Raw genomic sequence first — 22236 nt, 5'->3', positions numbered from 1 at the left:
TGTAGACACAATTAAGAAATCTCTGTTAAATCTCTCAATTTTTTCTCAGCATGTTTGAATCTGAGTTTACAGTTAGATGACAACATGTTCATACCATTTATAAACTAATTTAATTTTCCTAAAATAAATTTAGAAAAAAGTTCAATAAGTAAGACCTGCTGATGATTACACATTTCTTTTTTGAGCCGTAGAACGTTCAAATTTGACAAATGTAGTTATTTGATTTATATCGATATATATCGTTATCGCCTCATGGGAAAAAAAACTATACTGAGATATAAAAAATTCCATATTGCCCAGTCGTGCTTCAAAGAAACTGACTCATGATTAATGACTGTAGTTCCCATGAAGAAGTGACTCAGACCAATCACTTAAGTCTGGCTCAAAATGGCGGCGCTCGTAATAAAAACAAATGGTGGCGGATTTGGTTTTATTTCATGAGAGCCTGAGGTAAGGCTATGGGTGACGTTAACATCCAGCGATAATATATATCCATGGTTTTATTACATGGAAGGCTTATTTGTTTAGTGGGTTAAAACATTTGTACAATCTTACATTACAATAAGTAATAAAACGATAAAAAGTATGATTAAAAACTCATATAGAAAGGAAGTCAAATAAGATGAATGCCTACTTAGCTGGTCTTATTAGAGGACATGTACATGTACCGGCTAAGTTGCACTTATTAGATTGATTTTTTTTAAAAAGCCATTGCTCCACTGAATGAGTTTGAGGGCTGCCAGCACCTTAGAAAGCCAAAATTACAGGTGTAATTACAGTCAGAAGAAACTTGATGGACTGGTTTTTGTGTGGAGCCAAACTGATAGCGCTGAGGATTATCGCAAATCGTCATCTCATTTTTCACCCGGCAGTTTTACAAACTCTCGCCAGAGACAGAAAGGATTAATGGATGCACTCCGTGACAGTTCATCACAGCTGGATTGACACTCTTTCTCTCCTGCTAGCTTTCCTGGATCATTGGCGGCACATGCCTGCCAGGAGAGCGCCGAGCTGAATCACACATCAATGGTTTTACCAAGGTTAGCCCACAGCTCCAGCTTGACTGATACATTTCATTTTGGCTTCGATTCCCTATGTGAAGGTTTAGTTTATGAACAGTAGATCTAAGATGTGTCAAATGGTATTCTAAATATCCTAGGCTTCAACAGTTCAAGCCCAGAACTCTGTTGATTTGAGGTTGATAAATCTTTGTCTTTTGGATAAAAAAACTAAAATGCATATGTATATGCATGCTTTATATGGAGCTAATTTGGGGACAATATTATTTGAAACCCAAATAAAACACATTGAAAAAAATGTTTAAATATCTGAAACTTTTTGCTTTTCCAATATAAACTCAATTATTTTAGGCTTCAAATGTTTAAATTTTTAGGCTTCAAAACCCAACATTTCAAAACTTTTTTTTCAGTTTCAAACATTATTTTCACTTAAAACTCTTTTTCGTTTTCGAATCTGAAAATTTCAGTTTCAAAAGTGTTGGCCCCATTGTGGCACGTTGGGGCGGAGCTAACACGAAGGACCAATCAAAATCAATGAGGGGCCGTAACTTCAGTCCCGGTGCATTCACTGTCTTTGAGAACCGTGATAATTATGGTCAGAAAATAACTGTATCGTCTGTAAAGTTAGCAAAAGAAAAAGATAGCAAACATGAAGAAACCGCTGCGTTTACCATGGAGCTGAAACTCACATTTCCTGCATGAGGAAGAGTTACAGTTCAAGCGCAATAGCCATTAGACCACGGGAGATAACTGGATACAACTATTGTTTTTGTCATTTTATGCAAGCATAAGCACATGTCAATGTCTGTATGTAACACCACAAGATGGCGCTTTAAACGGGCTAAAATGGTGTTTTGGACACACAATTTGAACGCGATGAAACTCTGTTTTTACACCCGTCTTGGGACAATTTCAGACTATGATAGTACAGATAATACAGACAATTTCTGACTGTAATTATCACAGTTCTCAGAGTCAGTGAATGCACCGGGTCTGAAGTTACACCCTCATCGATTTTGATTGGTCTTTCGTGTTAGCCCCGCCCCAACGAGCTGGAACTTTTTAGAATAGAAAATGAAAAAAAATAATAAATAAATTTAAAAAAAGAGGTGAAAGGGAAAAAAAAGTTTTGGAATTGAAGTTTTGAGTTTTGAAACTTAAAAACAGAATATTTGAAGCTGAAAATAATTAAGTTTTTCTTAGAATAGCAAAAAGTTTCCGAAATTTTACATTTTTTTAATATTGGCCCCATAGTTTGAATCAACTTAAAATGTAAATTTCAATAAATAAGACAATCCACACACTGTTAAACAAGCCAAACTCAACAACCCCTCCCACCTTCAGCTTCTGTTTCAACAGTGGCCTTAAGTTTACGGCTCAGCCTGAAGATGTGTGTCAGATGTTTCTTCTTTGTCCAGAAAGAATGTGAAAAGCAGTGAAAGCCTGAGCCATGCTGAAAAAAAAATCTCTGTGGGATTTGAAAGGCAACTGTTAACACAATCCATCGCCTGTGGCCTTGGAAGGTTCTTCGGCTCAAAGCGCTCCTCCCAATAGTGTCTACTCAGGAAGGATTGGAAGAACCCGGAGTAGCTTTGTAACAGACACACTCAGGCGCACACTTGCTAAGATGTACACTTAGGAAAAACATGAAAGCAAAACACACAAACACCATCGAAAATTAGAACGCCGGGCTAACACTTCACATAATTCTCTGTCTCTGCCTCTCTCACACACACACATAAATACCATTAGTAATGCTGCCTTGACAAACTCATCCTTTGGGGTACTCATTTAAAATTGCCACTGCAGGCAGCTGGATATCATTGGGATTAATAACCAGAAGAATGGAGAAGATCGGCGCTGTACGCTTCCACCCACCTGTAATGAAAAGCCTTGATCACACTGGAAGGAAACCATGTCACCCACAGTGTAGCGATCCCCCACTTTTTGGCCATTACTGGGAGGCAGCGGCTCTGGGCACGAATCCAAACCTATTGCTTAGGGCAGAGTCACAACACACAAGTGTGGACAGCAATCATTCATCTGCACAACTTAGCAACACTGAAAAAAACTGTTTCTTTGTTTTGGGCCTCTGAATAAATGTTACAATTTTATTGCATTGCACTTATTTTTGACATTTACCTGCACAGTCTGTCATATTAGAAAATTAAGTATGTTTTTTATACCCCATAGGATAATATTTAGAAACTGGGGCAAGCTGTAAAGCTGGTCTCCATGGAGATGTAATCATAAAACGCTCCTGACTTTGTATCAAGCAGTGACTCCGAAATTACAAAGCAATTTCTAATGTAATACTTGACAGATGCATTGAGCTCCATTGGAACAAAATGATTACAGTGTCACTTGCCAGGTACCGAGGAGACTGATATATTGCGCTATAATGGCTTAAAGGCAATCATGATGGTTTAGGCTGAATCACTATAGGCTGTTTTGTTAAACTGGAGTTTTACTCGTTTTTTGGGAGAAAAACAAAGGAAATACAGTCAAATCTCTGCCGTTTGTCACAGAGCGCAGCCTTTGTATTACAATTCACAGCTGATACTTCAATCAGTTTAAATTTGGCTCAAAAAGACACATTTAAATCTATAAAAAGGCTGATTAAATATTGTTTGGATTGATAATAAACTATGAAAGAAGCTGCTAATTTGTGAAAAAGGTCTTTATAGTTAGTGCACGTTTCAAGAAGAAGAGTATGCACAATACAAGCGACGCCAGAAAAGCACCATGATGCATCTGCAGGACCAAATACAGACCTCATGGTCAGACAGAAAAATACAGCATTACACAAGCACTCTCACACACAAAAAAAATACTCAAACAGCCAACAAGTCCAAACAAAGAGGTGAGAGGATATGACCCAAAACATGGCCACACATTCTAGCCGAACAGTCAAAGTTATCCCTTTACTGAACACTCCAGGAAAGAGTGTTGCTGCTGAGTGGGAGATGATGGGACCCAAAAGAGGTTCGGAGCACGAGCTCTGAAAGCAGCAACAGTTCTGCTGAAAAACAGCTGCTAGACAAACGAAAGTGTGCCGTGTCTTTGAATCTCTAACGTTTTGTCTTGTATGGGTTCAAACAAAAATAAACTATTCAACTTTTGAAAATGTTTACTGTGAGATTTGGTTGTGTAAGTCAAATGTATGAAGAGAAATAAGCATCTCCCCGATTAATTCTTTATTTGTAACTCATACAACAGAGTTTGGGCATAAGTATGTGTTTTAACTGAGCCCCAGGCTAAATTTAGTTGTTGTAATAAGGGGTACTTGTTGTTTTTTGGAGTATTTTAAGGGGTAATTGTAAAAATAGAAATGCTTTTAGTAGGAATATTTTTTTTTGACGGTTTAAAATGATTTTTATCCTTGTTTACCTTTATTATCCTGCAGGGCTCAGACACAGTTATGAGCAACAGCAAAGGGGAGCTACGACAGAAAGTAATGCAACAGTTTTTGTTTATTGTAAGACACGTTGAAACTGTACTACTTTAGCTCTGTTTTTAGTGATTTTGTGAACAAGGAAATCTAAGCAACTTTAACTTGGCAGAAAAGATCTGCTGCTCTACATCTCACCGCCGTTGTGGAAAGTTAGCGTTAGCATAAATTAGAAAAAGAAAATCTTAATTACCTTCATAATCAACATGCAGCATTGAATGAAGTACCTGTAACCTTCGTCTAACTATGACCGGGTTGTCAGAGAGAAATAATGCGACTTGTTTGATATAATCCATATGATTTTGGGGAGGTAGCTGGAGAATTCTGCAGGAGGACTATATATTGACATTTGGTCTAAGACGGGAAAACGAGCACAATCAGGTAGGACATTTATAAAATAAATGTACAAATTTCAGTTACAATTGGTTAGGTTGACTTTCATTATTTATGTAAAATTGCTTTAAACAGCATTGGGCTGTCAGTTTTACCATTCTAAACCAAAGGCATAATATATATAAACCGGAAGTCACTCTGTGATGGTCTATCGCTGTGTGCATTGACTGTATAAGAGGTGGGAGTGGGGTGGGGATGTTTGTGGTCCAGAACTCCCCGCTCTGCTCTGGTCTCCCTGCAGAACTTTAAAAATATGTCTTAAAAACACATTTTTAGACTTTTTTGTATTCATTATCGGGTATATCTGTTTAAGAAGCGGGAAAATATCAAGTTTTCACCAGATAATATTCACAATCTAAGTTTAAAGCAGCTGATAGGGAAACGCTGTTGACCCAGCATTCTAGCAGCATTTAAACGCATCAATTACAGATGAATCTTGGAGACTTGAAAAGAGTCTTCAATCAGATTTGTGCGTAAATTAGGTTTTGTGAGTGTAACAAGCGATTTGTGTGTCATTTTTAAAAAAAATGTGCGTATAGTTAGTTTCAAGCAGTTGTAATTTCAAGTTGTGCATGTCTAAATTGTAATTTATATTTTTTTAATTCATAATTTTTGTACTTGTGCCCATAATGTATTGTTTGAGTTACAAATCAAGAATTACACATGCACAAATTGGGGTGATACTTATTTCTCTCCATACATTTGAGTAGTGCAGCTGGTGCAATCATTTAAGGAAGCCAGGAGGTAAATCCAGCATCAAAGCAGGAAGCAGCTAAACAGTTTTGTGACTTCACCATGTGTCCGAACTATAGGGAACAGCCCATTCTAGTGCTGTGGAGAAAGCTTTGCAGCTCTAAGGCAGCAGCTAAATCTTGGCAAAAGTTGAGAAAATGCTCATGTAGAACATGCCGACATCTGCCAGTAAGTATAAGCGTGTCTAATACAGCTTGTCAAAAGTCAAGAAAGCCAACTGACCTGAAAGAAAATATCAGCAGGTTCTGAAAACATAACTTCTACTTAATAAATCTCTGACAGAGCAGACAGAGATGGAATGCCACGCTTTAACAGACAGATCTGGAATCGGGTTAAGAGCGGCTGCTCACTAACATATGGCACTGGTTCCTGTTGTGCTCTGGATGGTTTCCAGTCAAATCGTCAAAATCCTTGGCAGGGAGAGCACCTGTTCCTGCATGTGCAAGCACGTCGAGCTTATCGAGCAGACTCTGTGTTTCCACAGGATTTCTTACTGCCTGCCTGCATTCAGCCAACAGATTTTAAATGGTGTGTCACCTGCTTCAATATGTCATCAGCCAAATGTACTGTACCTGATAGTTTTACTAAAAATATCCTAATTCACGGAAATCTATTATTTTCTAGGCAAAAAACGGATTGAACTAGTTACTAGTTATTACTCGTAAAAATAGAAAACCGCTATTTCCAATTCAATTTCCGTCATTTGAGAAAACGATAGCTGTTGCAGAAGTTGTAAAATGGTTCAAAATGACAAAGCTATCACAATTGTCTCATAATAAAATGTATGCTAATCTGTGCGGTGTTCATCCTAAACCACCAACTAATATTAACAACGTTGGCTACCCTCATGAAGATAAAACAATCAGTTTAATCGCGTTTGCAATCAAATGATCTGAACCACTGACTGGAAGTGTCCAATCAAGACACAATTTAATTATCGTGACACAATTGGATTTTTTCTAAATAAGTAACTTGAGATCAGCTTTGATTTCTCCTGAAATTGAGCCTCTGCCAGTGGAGCAGATAAATCTAAGTGATGATTAATAAAAACAAACGCCCCTATACAATTTTGGAACATATTTTAAATGTAATTCTCAGACATGTTTTGCATGTAAATTAAATGTGTAAATTAAATTATGTCTATAAATGAATAAATATATATATATATTTATTTAAGTATTAATATATTTATTTAAGTATTTATTCTGTGTAAATTTGTCAACAGTTCCTACCTCCCATTGCACATCAGACATATTTATATCTGCACATATCGCTCTGCGTAGTATTATGGACATTGTTAATTTTTGCACATTTCTTTTGTACATATTAACATGTTTTATGTTGTTTTTGCACTGGAATGGTGACTGCTCCAATTTTGTTTTTCAAGTAGACAGTGACAATAAAGGCCTGGCTTATCCTATTTATTTTTTTTTTTTTTACCAAAACGTTTAACTCATCATTTATTCATTAAGCACCAAATGTCAGCAGAGGTTTACACAATTATATTCAACTTCAAAAAGCCTAAATTAACATGAGAAATTACTTTTTCTGAATGTTTAAATGTAATAAATGCTAATTAATAAATAATAAATTAAAGATGATTAAATATTAATGAATAAAGATATGAATAAATAAAAAAAAATATTTTGTTACTGAACACCTAAATCTCCAAATTAGATCCAAAAACCTAAATAAAAATCTGTTTTGGAATTGTTGGTAGTGGCTTTATATAATATGACTAATTACAGTAAGTAATACTGACTCACTTACATTTCAAGTTTTGCATTTACTTACATAATTATTAACTAATTAATAGCAAATAAAATAACTTTTGGATACCTGGGATTGAGGTTAATTCAGTCTTAAAAATGTGCAGGAAGAAGGATAAAAGGTAATATAAATATGTCCCCCACAATATCGTTATGAAGTATATATGTCAATTACAACTAGGTGGCAATCTGGTAGCCCAATAAAAAGAATAGGAAACCACATTATGCTGATTAATGGCAAGGAAATATCTAGCTTTACTTAGACAAGCTGCATAACCTGCGATAATGCTATTGTGAATGCTCTTTGCTGAAAGTAGTCACTGAAGATGCTGATGTTTTTTTTTGCTGAAAATGGTGACACAATGTTCTTTAACTGTGGAAGGGATTTGCTGAAAATACAAAGGTTTTTTGCAAAGTGTTAAATTTGTTAAAAGACTGGAAATATTAAAGAACTATGAAAAAGTGCTGAAGTTGACCTAAATTTCTGAAAAAGTTGTAGTAACATTCCTTTAAATTCCCTAATACATGTCCTATTAACAAAAAAAAAAAAGCTAGCTCGTTGCTTAAATACTAGCTAAGCTCCAAAATAGCCAAAAATTCCTAAGTAAACGAAATTAGTCAAAAACGTTAGCAAGATGCTAAAATAGAAGCGAAACTCTAAATTAGCCTAAAAACAGTGGTAGATAACAAATTAGCCAAAAAAATAAGTTGCTCAATTTACAAAAAGTAAATAGCGTATTTCTGCAGATCGGTAAATGGGGAATCAAGGTCAGAAAGGGTTCATTGAAGCTAAACTTTAAATTAGCCTAAAAACCTCAGTAGATAAGAAATTAGCCAAAAATGTTAGCATGTTGCTAAAATATTAGCTAAACTCAAATCTTTTGAAAATTACTATAAAAGATGAAAACATATCCCATGAATATATTTAAAGGCTTGTTGCTAATCTACTTAAAAATACTAAATTTGAAGACTTTCTCACTCATTTCCAATGGGGCATATTTTGCTCAATAATACAAAACTATGACATTTATGAATACCGAAAGTACAGGAAGTAATGTTCTGAACGAGCTCAATGTTTTGATACCAAGTTTTCTGAAATCGTTGAAAGTGAGAGTATTAAGTGCTGAAAAACTTACGGAAAGGAGCAGAAGAATCACTACGGTGGGAATGCATCACACAATAATTTGCACAAAAATTATGCTTAGTCACATTTTTTTCATAAAATATACTAAATGATTTAACAATTTGCTTCAAAAGTGAAAATGTATAAAAATATTTCTGAAACATCTAAGTTAGCTTTTAGCACAGCATTGATTTACTTGCTCTTAGTTTATTGATTATATTATAATTTTAAATGATTTAGAAGTAAATTACAGAATAAAACAAATATGTAGGGCGATACAGCCATTCCAGTGCTATCCATGAGAAGACACCAGTGACGGGTAGTAGAGAATTTATGACGCGTCTCAGTGGACTCCAGTGAGCACCCAAAGGATATGTTTCCAACCAGATGGTTGGCTGGTCGAGTGTTAGCCAGCCTCTGTGGTTGTTTTCATCGCTCCTGTGCCCAAAGCATCTAAAAACTAGGTTGTGTAAAAAAAAAGAATAATTGGTCTTTCAAGCAAAACAGTGTACAGATACACAGATAAAAAAAAAAAAAAAAAACCTTTAGGTTATAATTTAGAGTTGCGATTATTTGACCACAAAAATGTAAATCTTGAGTGCTTGATCCGTTATAAAGGGTGGTTTGAACTCCCTTACAGAAGTGTCTGCCAGTATGCAGCCATATGGCACAAAAGGAAAATGAAAAAGAATAACAACAGGAGGGGTGTTATCGGAGCACTGCTTCCTCCAAAATTAAAGAACTAACTTCCATACGCCCTCAGCAGCATCAAAGATGGACACTGAAAGGATGGCCGCAGAGGCTGGTCTCTGTGGTGACTGTGAGCAGTTGGTACGGGGGGGTGGATGTGTGGGGGGGAGTAGGGGGGTGGTGGATCTGACAACAAACTGATTCCAAGCAAGAGAAACCAAGCACAGAGTGTGAGAGACATGACTGTGAAATCGTTCTCAGCAGCAGGATGTCACTCACAGCTTTACTCGACTGGCAGCCAGGGCAGATTTAGCAACAGCCCTGTTCCTCCGTAGAGTTTTGTTGTGGAACACATTTGTGAAATATAGTTTGAATTGATGTCAGTTGTTTTTTTTTTCTCTTGGTTTGAACCTGTTTTTTCCTCCCTTTGTGTCAAATCTTCTCAGTAATCTCACCCATGTCTGTGCTAAAGCACAGTAAGCCAAAAAAATCTGTTTTAATGCAACAATATTAGCAAACGGTTTCATAAAACATCACCCCCTTGGTGAGCTACACAATTTTTGACTGGGAACACTTGGTAAATGAGTCATTCCGCTGGGGCCAACAACACTCTTCAAATGTTGGGAGCATGAAAAATTGGGAAGCATTATCCACAGCAAATAAGCCGCAGAGTGAATAGCCCACTGAGAGATGAACAAATTTAGCACGCAAATGAAAATGGATGACAGTCCTGTCTCTTCTTGAAACCATGCAAGATTTTATAAAAGCTAAAGAACCGGGAAACACCGTGTTTCAATGCCAGGGAAGGCAAATGGACCAACAATCAGAATATAAAGGAAGAAAGAATGGCACGCTGTCTTTCTAGCTCCTGCTGTACCATCCAAAACAGCTATCTTCACAACGGCTTTGGCACTGAGCAGCAGCTGGATCCCAACGGTAGATGAGCACAGACGTAAGTCAAAACAAGACAAAAGTAGGCGAGCATGCTTTCTCTTCTCATACCTGTGTATTCCAGGTGGAAGCCAACAGCGGAAACACTGATGTCAGACTGGAAAGTCAAGTAGAGGTTGTTGGAGGTGCTGTTCAGAAGCTGTGGTATTGTTGTACCTGGAACATACATGTAGAATACGGTTGAATCTACCATCTATAGTATGGTCAGATTGATGACTAAAAAAAGAGATGCAATAAAAGACCAACACAACTATTAAAACAAATTCTCTATTTCAATCCAGCTAACAATGATTTGCTAATGTGAAACATGTGTATTGTAATTCTAGTATTGTCAGGAACTGGTGGTGTAGGACCCAAAATGCAGGAGCAGAAACTTAAACATTTAATAAATAAAAACCTGACAAAATCCATGGACCAACAAAACTGGTGACAAAGCAGATGACTGGACCATGATAAACTGAAAACTAGACACTAGTTTAGCACTAGGACAATTAATAGAAAACACTGTGGATCATCATTAACATTAACTTGAAGTTACTAACAACCCAAAACATGACCAAAAACCTCACTGAAAACAAACTGCAAATTCCTCACAGTACCCCTCCCCAAAAGGACAGATCCCAGATGCCCAAATACAATAAAACACTGGTGAAGATTGACAACAAAACAAAAACTGTGCCAGAAAAAAGGTCAGGTTCCTGCAGTCCAGTAGCAGTGAACCCCTCTTCAGGAACAGGACCAAAAGAAGAAGTCCCGGCGACTCTCCCCAAGGACAGGAAACAGGAATGGGAGCAGCCCTGGTGGTCTTCCTCTAAAACAGGGAGCATGACTGAGGGGAATGAACGGCGCCCATCCTCAGGGGAGGGAACATGAAACGTGACCTCGGCAACCCTCCCCAGGGACAACAAACACAGGAAGAGCACCCTCCAAAGGAACTGGAGACTTGACCCCCTCAGGAAAGGATTGGATGGACGTGGAATGGCATGATTTGTACATCACTGCAAGAAAACTTCTGGTGTGGCTTGATGTGACATAAACTGTAATGGCGACAAAGCCACTGCAGAAAAAAGAAAATCTGAACTGTGAGGAATTTTACTGTTTTTTAGTGATATTCTGGTCATGTTCTGAGTCACTGTCAGTCAATTCAAGTTCATACTAATGATCATTCACAGATATTTTAATTTCTGTTAATTTTCCTCAGATTGTATAATATGTTTTTTCAGAGAGTAAGTCACTTTTTGGTATACTTTGGCCAACGATGTGACTTATACACAGGAGCAATTTATTTGTGATAAAAAAAAAAATAAAAAAATTAAAAGGCTCATTTGTTTGTAATTTTCCCTCTGGCAACCACTGGAAGGCGCTGCATATGTGTGTATCAGTGTTTGCTACTGACAGCCACGCAGAAGATGAAACATTGTCCAAAAGTACGATGTTAAATCTCCACCAAAAGTCGTATATCGTCGTATAACGAACGTTCCACAGACACAATTCTGCCTCTATGAGCGCTACTGTAGTCCTACGCACTTGAGGAGGCATTACTGCGCACGCGTTATAACTCCTACCCGAGGTTATGTAAAAAAACAAAAGGGAAACCTGTGTGTGATTGGCCACTTTTTTATTGGCCCTGTTACCGGCAATACTGACACAAAAACTGGATGCTTGTATAAATCATTTTTCAAAGTAAACTAAACGAAAAAATGAAACATTAAAAATGACTTTCAGAAAATTATAATTTTCTAAACTATTACAGAAAAACTGAAATTCTTTGTGTTTCCAGTAAGGAATTAAATCGAAAACAGAACAAACAGACAAATTATTTTTAAATTCAATATTTTTCATTCCTACTTCCACTCCACCCATAATGCACATTTAAATTCATTTTCTAAGAGTTCCTCTTTTAATGTTTACCCCAACCCGTGATCAAACACTTTTTTTTGAACATTCATTATGTGTTTGCTTAATTTTAGATTTTTTTTTTTTTAAATGGGAACACTAAAAATGATTCGTTTTTCTACAGTAGTTTAGAAATTGAAAATTAAAGCAGTCATTTTTTCCGTTTTTTCATTTTTTGTTTTAATTTAAAAATCAAAAAACAAATGTTTCCAGGATTTTCTTGCGAAGTGGGCTGCATATGGTTTAAAAGTGGGCAGAAATTTGGGCCCTGATTGGGTTTGTCCATAGTCTCCGTGGTGGCCCCACCTGTGTTTGAGTGGGCATTCAGTGGGTCAGGTCGCTACGGTAGCCAGCTGCTCCGTGGACAGTGGATCTGCTTGCTACAGTGTAGCTCGCTATCTCGATACAGATGAGCTTGCTAGCATGCTACAGCGGAGTACACTAGCTCACCAGCTAAATACAACTGAGCTCGCAACATAGAAGTTCACTAGCTCGATACAGCGGAGCTCACAGTGGAGCTCACAAGCACGCTGCTCTGTCCAGCATTCAGCTGGCTAACGTAGCTAGCCTACCCACTGAGTGCCCACTTAAGCCAAGCTATGCAAACACAGGTGGGGCCACTATGGAAAACTGCGGACAAACCCAATCGGGACCCATGTTATCGCCCACTTTGAACCCATATGGGGCCCACTCGGTCTTGCTGGCTGGGATTCCGGGCTTTGTGGATTTGTTGAGAATTGTTACACGAGTGCGTCTTATGCTCCAAAGTCACATGTTTTTATCGTCTTTAATATGCATTTTTGGCTCCTGCGACTTCTACTTCAGAGTTTGTCACGGTTAGGTCATCCGCTTTGTCACCAGTTTTGTTGGTCCATATTTTTTGTTATGTTTGGGTTTATTCATTAAATGTTTAGCTTTCTGCCACCAAGGATGGTCCTACACCACAACTTCCTGACAAATAATTTTTTTAAATCAGCTTAGACATGTGTTTAAAACTTTAAGTAGTAACATGAAACCAAATCACCAAAGCTTGGCCTAAAATATGAATTCATTGCAAATGTCTTTAAAAATCTGCAAAGTCTTTTTGACAAACTCATAACCATAACATCATGATAATAACATGACATAATCATAACAATCAATGCTATCCCAAAAGTGATTTCAAATGCCCTAACCTTTTCTCTTTGCATCTCTGCTCAGCAAAGCTGAAGCTTTAATGTGGAGCTATTTCACTTTTAAAGAGGTTTATTCTCAAATGAGATATGTGCCACTTGAGAAATTGGACAGCTCGCTTCATGAAACTGATAATGCTGCAGAATTCATTATGGTCCACCAGTGCCTCTTATACAAGGATTTAGCATGTAAAATTATGGGATGCCCTGATTTCTACTGGTTACCATGATGAAAGTGCACAGCCTCCATTACTGAGAGCCCCACAGCTATACTACATTCATAAACTAGATGAGCTTGATAATGAAAATATCTACAGCAAAGACAGGCACACAGCATTACAAAAAGTGGCTCCATTTTTTAACGGATTTTAAAACAGTTTATTCAAGAACTTCCCAAATGTCATCAAGCACAATGTGTCTGCTGCTGCATGTTCCCGTAGTCTGTTTGAAATTCAGTTTGTGTCAGAAAGTTAAAACTTATCAAACATACCAGAATAGCTGCCAAGCCTCGGAGCACTGCCATCGACCCCATCAAAAAAATCTAGAGAATCCCAGTTGTGTTCGGTGGCAAAGGTCACAACTTGAATCTGGAAGACAAACATGCTTTGTTTTAGTTGTACAGCAAACACGATACAAAGGGACAGTTTACAACAAAAAAGGACATTTTCAGCCAGAGATAAAATCTGAATTTCAATCTTCTCACTTGTATGCCAGCTCCCTCAGGAACAGAGATCCTCCAGGCGCAGTTCAGGTAGTTGGCGTACGGGTCTGGGTAACCAGGTGAGAGGATGGTGCCTTTGCGGGCGGTTAACACTCCACCACAGGGAACTGGACAAAGGATGACATATTGGGAAAGAAAAGGAAAGTCAACCCTCGTCAGAGTTCAGGCAAGCTGAATACACAGACTCTGAGGTCTGAGCAAGAGAGGAAACAGCACTAGAAAAGCCTTTCCACCTTCCATAAAGGACACAGGTAAAATGGATTTTAAATGAGCCACAATCAAGTCACTTTATGAGATGAAACTCAATTGATTCTACGGAAAGATCAGAGCCTTGTGATGAAGCCAGCCATTAGAAAGAGATGTATGACTTACATTATGTAAATTAACACGGGACCTGTATGATTTAAAGCAACGGTCTGTGGCAATAAAGGCACTTTCTTGTCTTTTGTTCTGTGCAGATTTACACCATCCGACCTTGATGTGTGATTTTCATTTTCACGGGTCAAAGTTGATCCACTCTTTAAAGTCTTTCAGTGCACTCTCTAAGTTGTTTATCTAGTCTTTGAGCTTCCAGATAAATGCTGCGTTGTGGCGACAGACCAGTGATGAGACTTTCGCCAGGGTGACATACTGTAAAATGACAATACATGAGATTTTCTGACAGAACTGCCCTTAACTGTCCTTGTATACAATTAATACAAAATGTTCATTCTTTCTTTGCATCCAGATAGCCTTATTAGACCCCAGATATTGAAGGTTAGCTAGTTTGTATTCAGCTTTGATGGTCTATGACCATAACTCTACTTTTTATGTCCACACTGTAAAAAAGGGAAATGTTGGGTCAAATAACCCTTTAGTCGCCTGCCCAACCAAAGGGTAGAGCACATTTAGAAAACTTACTTTTAAAAACATTGATTTGTAAGTATTACTCCCATTAGTTCGGGGGTCTGAAACCTGAGGCTCTCTGGTTAAAGAAAAATACGAGCTTTTAAATGTAAAAGTTACTACAAAGTTAAAGTAAGTATGTAATAAAGTAAAAACAAGTCAAGTAAGTCCAACTAAAACACTTACAGATTTTTGAGCACCGAGTTTGACAGAATTTCAGTTGGAGATCACTATAAAATTAAAATTTATACTTAAGGTGCAGCGGATTATAAAGCTTTTTGAACAAGGATTTTGAGTGTGCCTTATGGTTAAAAAAATACAGTAAAGATAAAAAAAAAAAATGATTTGATTATATTTGGTTAGTCATTTACAAATTTCTGTCTGAGATGCACCACAAAAAATAAAATTTGTCTTTTGTATTTTTTTCTTAAACCCCTGCAGACATCACACTACCTACCACTACATTTGCTAAACTGAGACTTTTAAGTGACACCAGGTGTCTTGAATTTTGTGGAAAAAAAAAAAAAAGAAAAGAAAATTTTGTCTTTGCGTTCATGTTCAAAAAAAAAAAAAAAGAAACAACTGTTTATTCAAACTAATCACAATAGTAAAAGGTGATCTTACTGGGTTGTGATCTGTGAAGAATCGACTCAGATGACTTGTAAAGTGTTAAAGGTTTCAGATCTATGCTATAAGCAGCAGATTTTGTCTTGGTGGTTAGGTAAAGGGTTAACGAAAAACATCTGTAATATGTTACAGTTAAAAAAGATTTAGTTTTTATCAAATTAAAAATTTAAGTAGAGTAAACCATCAACTCCAAATTTAAATTTGATAAAAACGTATCATTTTAAATGTAACGAATCACATACTTTTGTTAATTGATCCAACGTTTCCCTTTTTTCAGTGTAACAGATTACTAAAAATAAAAATCACAAGTCATTTATTAGAAGCACCTCAAGGCTGATTGTGCAGGTCAGTGATAAAAGCAGTATGACATAAAAGCAATGGGAGTACAGAGGACACATGAAAAATGTGTTTATTACAAAAGAAAAAAAAACGGCAAGAGGTTATTTCTTTTTGTTCATCAACGTCCTCCAATGTTCCCTCAATCAGACCCTTTAAATGGCTGAACTGTATCTACCGTTTTCCTATTTGAGTGACACATTAAAGCAAATTACTTTCAACTAAAATAACCTGCCCAGCCACAGAAAAAGCAAATAAATACATAAATAAATAATCATATGTTTGTATAATCTCTACAACAATATTAGCTTTTTCCACAAAGGGGATGTCACATATTGAAAAGTCCGTGCAGAAAGTCATTGATCTCAAAATGACAGCTCCAGCAGACTGGCTTGTGTGGCTGTTCTCAAGTCAGTTTGGCAAATGGAAAAAGTGAAGATCAATGACAATATTATCTTGGATACTGCAGCAAGAATGTCTCACCCTGTGGAGTCGTCTGCATTTAAGCTTCCAGGACTTATTGAAAGTTATACAGTCAATAAGGCCTGGAGTGCCCAGACTATCAATGTAAGTAACTTTGTTTTCTGTTACGTAATTGGCTTCTGAGTCACAAAGCTGTCTGGTATATTAAAGTCACATTCAAGCGAAGGATGAGGCACATCTAGGAAAAAAAATATATTACACAAAAAAAAGAAAAAAAAAAAAAAAACGTCAAGATGGGATGACTTTTGACAGGGGTTTCTAGATCTTAAAGTCTTTTAGGAGGTTATAAAACAGCAAACATGCAATAATTACTGATACAATTCATGGATCAAAATCATTTAAAGAGTCAGGTCAATATTTGTGAATTTAAATAATAAAAATAATATTTAAATATTAAAAATCTTCGCCTAGTATTTATGGAACCTGAGCAAATACATTTTTTAATGGAGCCAGTGCAGTCCAACAGAAGTTGTATTTTATCTAAAGGGCGGAAGTCCAACGGGAGTTGTACTTTCATGCCCTTTTGTTGTTGTTTATGTTATCGTTGTTACTCTTTGTTGTACAAGGCGGAAGACGAATGTTGATTGAAGTCTATGGGGGGCGGAGCAGAATAGAGCTGTCTGCCATTAGAATTCCAACAACGAGGAAACTGATCTTTATTTCATTTTGGGATAATATTACAAACAGGCAGATGGCTGGATCCAAATGCAGCAGGATTATTTGGCACAGACAGGATAATAACCTAAAAGTCCACAAAGCTAAAACAGGGTCACAAAGGCAGAGGTCAAGCATGAGGGCATCAGAGAACAACCAGAGTGGTCAGGGTTAGGCTTGGGTGGTATTCATATTTAAATACCGTCAATATTCCTCCACATTTGACCTCGGTATACAATACTACCTTGGTTAATTAAGAACTTCATAAATAAGGCATTATTTATTAGTCAAAACTCCACAAAGAAATAAGTTATTAATCCTCAAGGATAATTCAGAAACCCAGGAGCACTTCTCTCCTCCTGCACACTCATGTTTAATCCTCCCACGAGTAGAAAAAGTCATTAAGCGAAGAAGGGTCAGATGAAACAGAGGATCGGATCAGGATGAGTGTGGCACAAACAAGACTTCGCACTGAGCAGACTAAATACTGCTGGGGTGATTACTGATGGAGACAGGCTGTGGGGTTCCTGGTAGTGACAGCAGGGGCTGATGGGAAGTGAAGTGTGGAGAACCAGGAAGTGCTAGAAGTGCCGTTACGGAGGGCGAGCAGTTGGGAGTAGACTGATTCCAGACGGGCAGAACACCTCATATCCAGCTGGATCAAACTTTTCCCCCAAACCTCTCTTTTATTATTTTTCACAAACATAATAAGGAAAATGTATTAAAAAAATAAGAGTTCCTTTAGTAAAACTAAAAATTGAGATGTTTGCACAGAGGAAAAAAAAAGCACTTTTCGTTTGAAATAAAATACAACTTCTGTTGGACATCCATTGGCTCTTTCAGGTCTACCATTACAGGTTTACTAAATGAGCAATAATTTAAAACAAGGCTGTTGTGTCTGATTCTATGATTTAGTAAATTCAAACATAAAGCAAGAACTAAACAAGATTTATAATGCAACGTCCACTCATGCAAGAAGCAACTTTAACATCTTCCAACGAATGTTTTATTAAAAAAAAATAATTTAAGAGATTCACTATCAGTTGAAAACGTGTATTTATGAATAATATTTTCATTTACGCTTTCATAAAATGTCAACACTCTAATGAGTTCAGTAAAACTTGCTATTAATTACATGAATCTGTGGATTGGTGGGACATCCAATCTTGGCAACTCTCCTTTATGCTTTCCACTTGTGAGTAATCTCTTTATGTGGAGAATAATGGACTCTAAATTGTTGGAAAATTAAATTATAACCTTTATCGGATTCATGAATGGTGATGTAGTTGTCAAAGCCTAATGCAGATTTTTCTTAAGCCTTTTGTCAGTGTTATCTACATTTGATGAATGAACCAAAACTGCTTTTACATAGGTAATCATAATGTCTGACCTTCAGTTTATCACACATTTCTTGGCTTTTACTGAGCCTTTTAATTCATTTTAATTTGTTTTTTTTTTGCTCCCCATGTTTCAACATTTTGTTTTTCTATTTCTTCACCCTGAAGTTCACAAAAAAGTGGGAGCTAAAACATAGTTTTAAGACTCTAAAAGGTGAGAACACACTTAACAAATGGAGTTTTTGTGGTGATCCATGAGGTGGAGGTCATCCATTAGTTCTGCAAAAAAAAAATCTTAAGTCATCTAGCATGCACTTCTACCGTGAGATTAAATGTTATATTCAAAAAAATCATTTTTGGCCAGGGTGCAGCTTGCTTTTACAATAGAAAGACAAGCCAAAAATGAAAATAACATCCCAAGCTTATTTAGACTTCTATGGCTGATTTTGCATTTTGAATAAATCTAATTTACATTTAGAATTTTGACGCTATGCTCTCTTTGTCTGCTTTAAAATATGCTTTCTTTAGCTGCAGAAATGCCGTCTCTCCCTTTGAACTGAACGAGCCCTAAGCATGATCAATTCTGCCTGCTGCGTTCCAGTGGGAGAGGTGTTCTTTCCACCGTGTGCTGCAGCCTCTTCACTCCAAACATGCTTGGATTTGACTGGCAAAGTCTGCTGGCTTTGTTTTAAAAATGCAAAAGCTTTCTTGTGTACAGAAATATAACACAAAAAAAATCTCTGAAGCTATTTTTTTTTCAGTCAAATGTGGTAACAAGCAGTTCAAGATGTAAAAGCAACTAAAATCTTCTCAGGTGAACAAACATTTCTAAGGTGTTCTTGTTCTTTTTCACTTCAATCCTGATTTTTTTTCTTTTTTTACATTGGCATAATGTGCAACTCACATATTACCATACTCACTGGATGTTCTACATTGGTTTTAATCATAGCAGGAATGCCAAGAAAGGATGAATGGATGAGAAAAACAAAGAAGAAAAATAATATAGTATTGCACATTACAATATGTCACTCTTTTTATTATTTTTTCTTTTAGCTGGCTGTTTTTCCTATCAATGAGAATACCAAAAAAATAAATGATTACAGCTGTATTTTGTATGATATTTTTCTTTCAGGTTTTAGGTTGTAACATTTCTTGGTTTTCGCTTTTTTCCTTCAATAAATAAGTCAGGATTTCTTGTTGATCCCAGTTTAAGATCAATAGGGTTTATCTTTAATTTGGAACATTTATTTGAGCGAATGGATGGCTCCGTTAGCAGGGCGTAGGAAACCTGGGTTTGATTCCCAGACGGGTGTATTGAGCAGAGTCTCTTCACTGGGTCACTTCTCTGGGTCTCCTTGTGCCGGTCCCCAGCCCGGAAAAAATAAAGGATTGTCTCAGGAAAGGGCATCTTGCATAAAAATCTTTCCCAAACTACTTATGTAAATCAGCGAAAGCTGATAGACCGTAAAAACAATGGACAGTCATTCTTGTTCTGATACCTTCTTCTGAGCATATTCTTTCTAAATCTGAGCAATACTCATAGGAACTGTGGAATTCTCCATAGAAATTTAAATTAGTTCAAGTTACATTTGTGTATCACATTGATATGTATTTTATTTCTTGTCATACTCGTACTGTACATTTTGTTTCATCCCTGTGGTGAAATGACTCTAAAAGTTCCTTGTATCCTTAATTTATTTTTTCTTTATCATAACTTATTCAAGTTATAAACTGACCAATGGGATGCTTCAGTAAAAGCATCTGATTGGTTTCTTTTTCGAACATTTGATTGACTGCTTTCAGTGGAAGAAGAGGTGTGGACTTCCAACAAGCTCACTCATGACTAACGATTGTAGTTAACCTAAAAATGTGACTCAGATCAACTCAGACCAATCACTGCCGTTGGGCTCCAAAATGGCGGTGCCCATGTCAGGAAGCAAAGGCGAAGGATTTGTCCTCATTTGGCGAGAGCCGGAGGTAAGGCGTCTTCTATGGGTCCACTGTTTCTACGGTCTATGGTGGCGACCCCTGATGGGATGTGGCGAAAGGTGAACAAGAGACTATTAATCAAATCTCAAATTAGCCCCTGAACCCCCAAAAAATGATTACTTTTTCTATTTTATTTAATTAGTTATTGTAAAGGAAACAGTTAAACGGGGTTGTCCAATGGTACTGGCTGCTTTACTGTATTTAGTAATATCTATTTTGTTTTTCAAATGCAGTTTATAATGATAAACCAGACTTTTTTTTTTGCTTTGAAAATCAATTTTATTCTAAAACCATGTCATAAATTCTGTACAGCTGCTTTATGGCATTTCAGAATTTTCACAAAACCTTTAACACTAAAACTAGTTCAGTATCTTCTCTTCTTTTTCTCTAAAACCTGACTATTATTGTGTTTTTCCTTTTTAATTTAAACTGTTAAAATCTTCTATTTCAAATAACAGTCCTCTATGGCAATTTTTTATCGCATTTGTCTAACTTGTAACGTTAAGTGTGCATGAAATTAATATAAAGTAAAACTAAAAGATGACAAAATTATTTTGGGTTCTTACAGTATTCCCAAAAAAGAAACATTTAAGCAAATCTAATATAAATGTAGCATTTTTCACATAAAGTCATTTTTTTATATATATATTTAAAATTACTGTAATTCTAAAAAAAGGGAAAAAAATTAGATCCTTTGATTGCTTTTTGGCTGCTCTCTCAAAATAATAATTCACAGTTTAAAAACAAGCGCTGTGTGACACTGTTCACTTGTTGACACCTTCAAATGGTTGTCTGAGCCAACTGTGAATTCCACAGTGTGGGCATACAAAGTATGAATCATAGCAATCTGTGAGCTTATATAATATTTGGCGGCAATCACTTTTAGAGTCATCAGGAATGTGTCTGAGATGTGCTTTCCAGTTTTGCAGACTCTAATCATCTTTGCTTCTGTTTACCCACAACAGACTCTAGCTCGCTCCCACGTTCTAATAATGACATGAGCAGATGCTTAAAGAGTTCAACACTTCACCATCCTGTTTTTAAAGAAGAAAAATCTCTCAAAGCTTAAAATCCTTTAGTTGTTTCTCCTCGTGGTTTTTAAACATGATCCATCTGAAGCTCTTCAAAGATCTTGTAGAGAGTCATACACAAGAACACATTCTTGTGTTTTTGTATTTGTGACAATCATGACTGCATTGCATGATGAGTCAGCTCAATCCAAGCCGGATAAGATTTTAAACACAGCTCCTGAAGCTGTCATGTCCCATTAACAGCGGTTGAGTAATTTACTTTAATGTGTTTTCTCAAGTTTTCATGAAGCTATCAAATATTCTGAATGAGTACATGTTTCGCTCTGGGAGTTGCTGCAGCAAAGATTCAATCACCAGATGAAAGTCTGTGTATTTAAAGTGGAGCTGTGCATGCCACCGTTATTCCCCCACCACTTAGCAGTGGACTGTGTTGAATCTTGGCTTGAAATCTCTTTTCCTTGCCATGTTGGGCTGTTTGCTGGCAGGAAGAAGCCATATTTCGATGGGCTTTGTTTTGCCTCTTAGAAGCTCTGAAGCTTCCCAAAGCAGTCACAAGAGTTTTCCCTCAACATGCATACCCTATTGGTAACAGCACGTGCAAAACCTAAACATGTGCTTATGCAGAGTTTGTGGAATGTTGGAATATCTGACGAGGAAGCTACACCGCTAAACATGATCTTAAGCTGTTTTCTTTCTTTGTATTTGAAACTTGAAAGCCGGGTTGGCACAAGAAAGTGAGGATCTTAACCAGATCTGATTGGTTAGATGGATGACACATGATTAAGCCTCGAAGAATGATTGGAAGAAAATGAGAGAGAATGACCAAAATTGAGTCAAAATCGCAGAACTGTCAATCTTATCAAAGCAGGATCAAATAGTGTACACTGGTTGAAAAACAGTGACCCAGGCCACAGATTGGTAGTCTAGTGGTTTGTGGGTCACTTGGTACCGGGCCT

The 22236-nt window shown here is 36.9% G+C and overlaps 1 protein-coding gene across 5 annotated transcripts in view; it reads right to left on the bottom strand.

Moving 5' to 3' along the window:
* Positions 1–22236, bottom strand: part of LOC112143303 (CUB and sushi domain-containing protein 3) — a gene marked incomplete at its 5' end in the record, with an annotated part of 317263 nt that overhangs the window by 117210 nt on the left and 177817 nt on the right. For 4 of the 5 annotated variants that reach the window (XM_024267159.2, XM_024267162.2, XM_024267163.2 and 1 more), the window contains 4 exon segments: positions 2898–3016; positions 10201–10305; positions 13708–13804; positions 13921–14045. In XM_024267159.2, the coding sequence (XP_024122927.1) occupies positions 2898–3016; positions 10201–10305; positions 13708–13804; positions 13921–14045 (446 nt within the window). 5 annotated transcript variants of the gene reach the window in all.

This window comes from Oryzias melastigma, linkage group LG16 (genome assembly GCF_002922805.2).
Source record: "Oryzias melastigma strain HK-1 linkage group LG16, ASM292280v2, whole genome shotgun sequence".
Classification (NCBI taxonomy): domain Eukaryota; kingdom Metazoa; phylum Chordata; class Actinopteri; order Beloniformes; family Adrianichthyidae; genus Oryzias; species Oryzias melastigma.
This window is presented reverse-complemented; position numbering and strand designations above follow the sequence as displayed.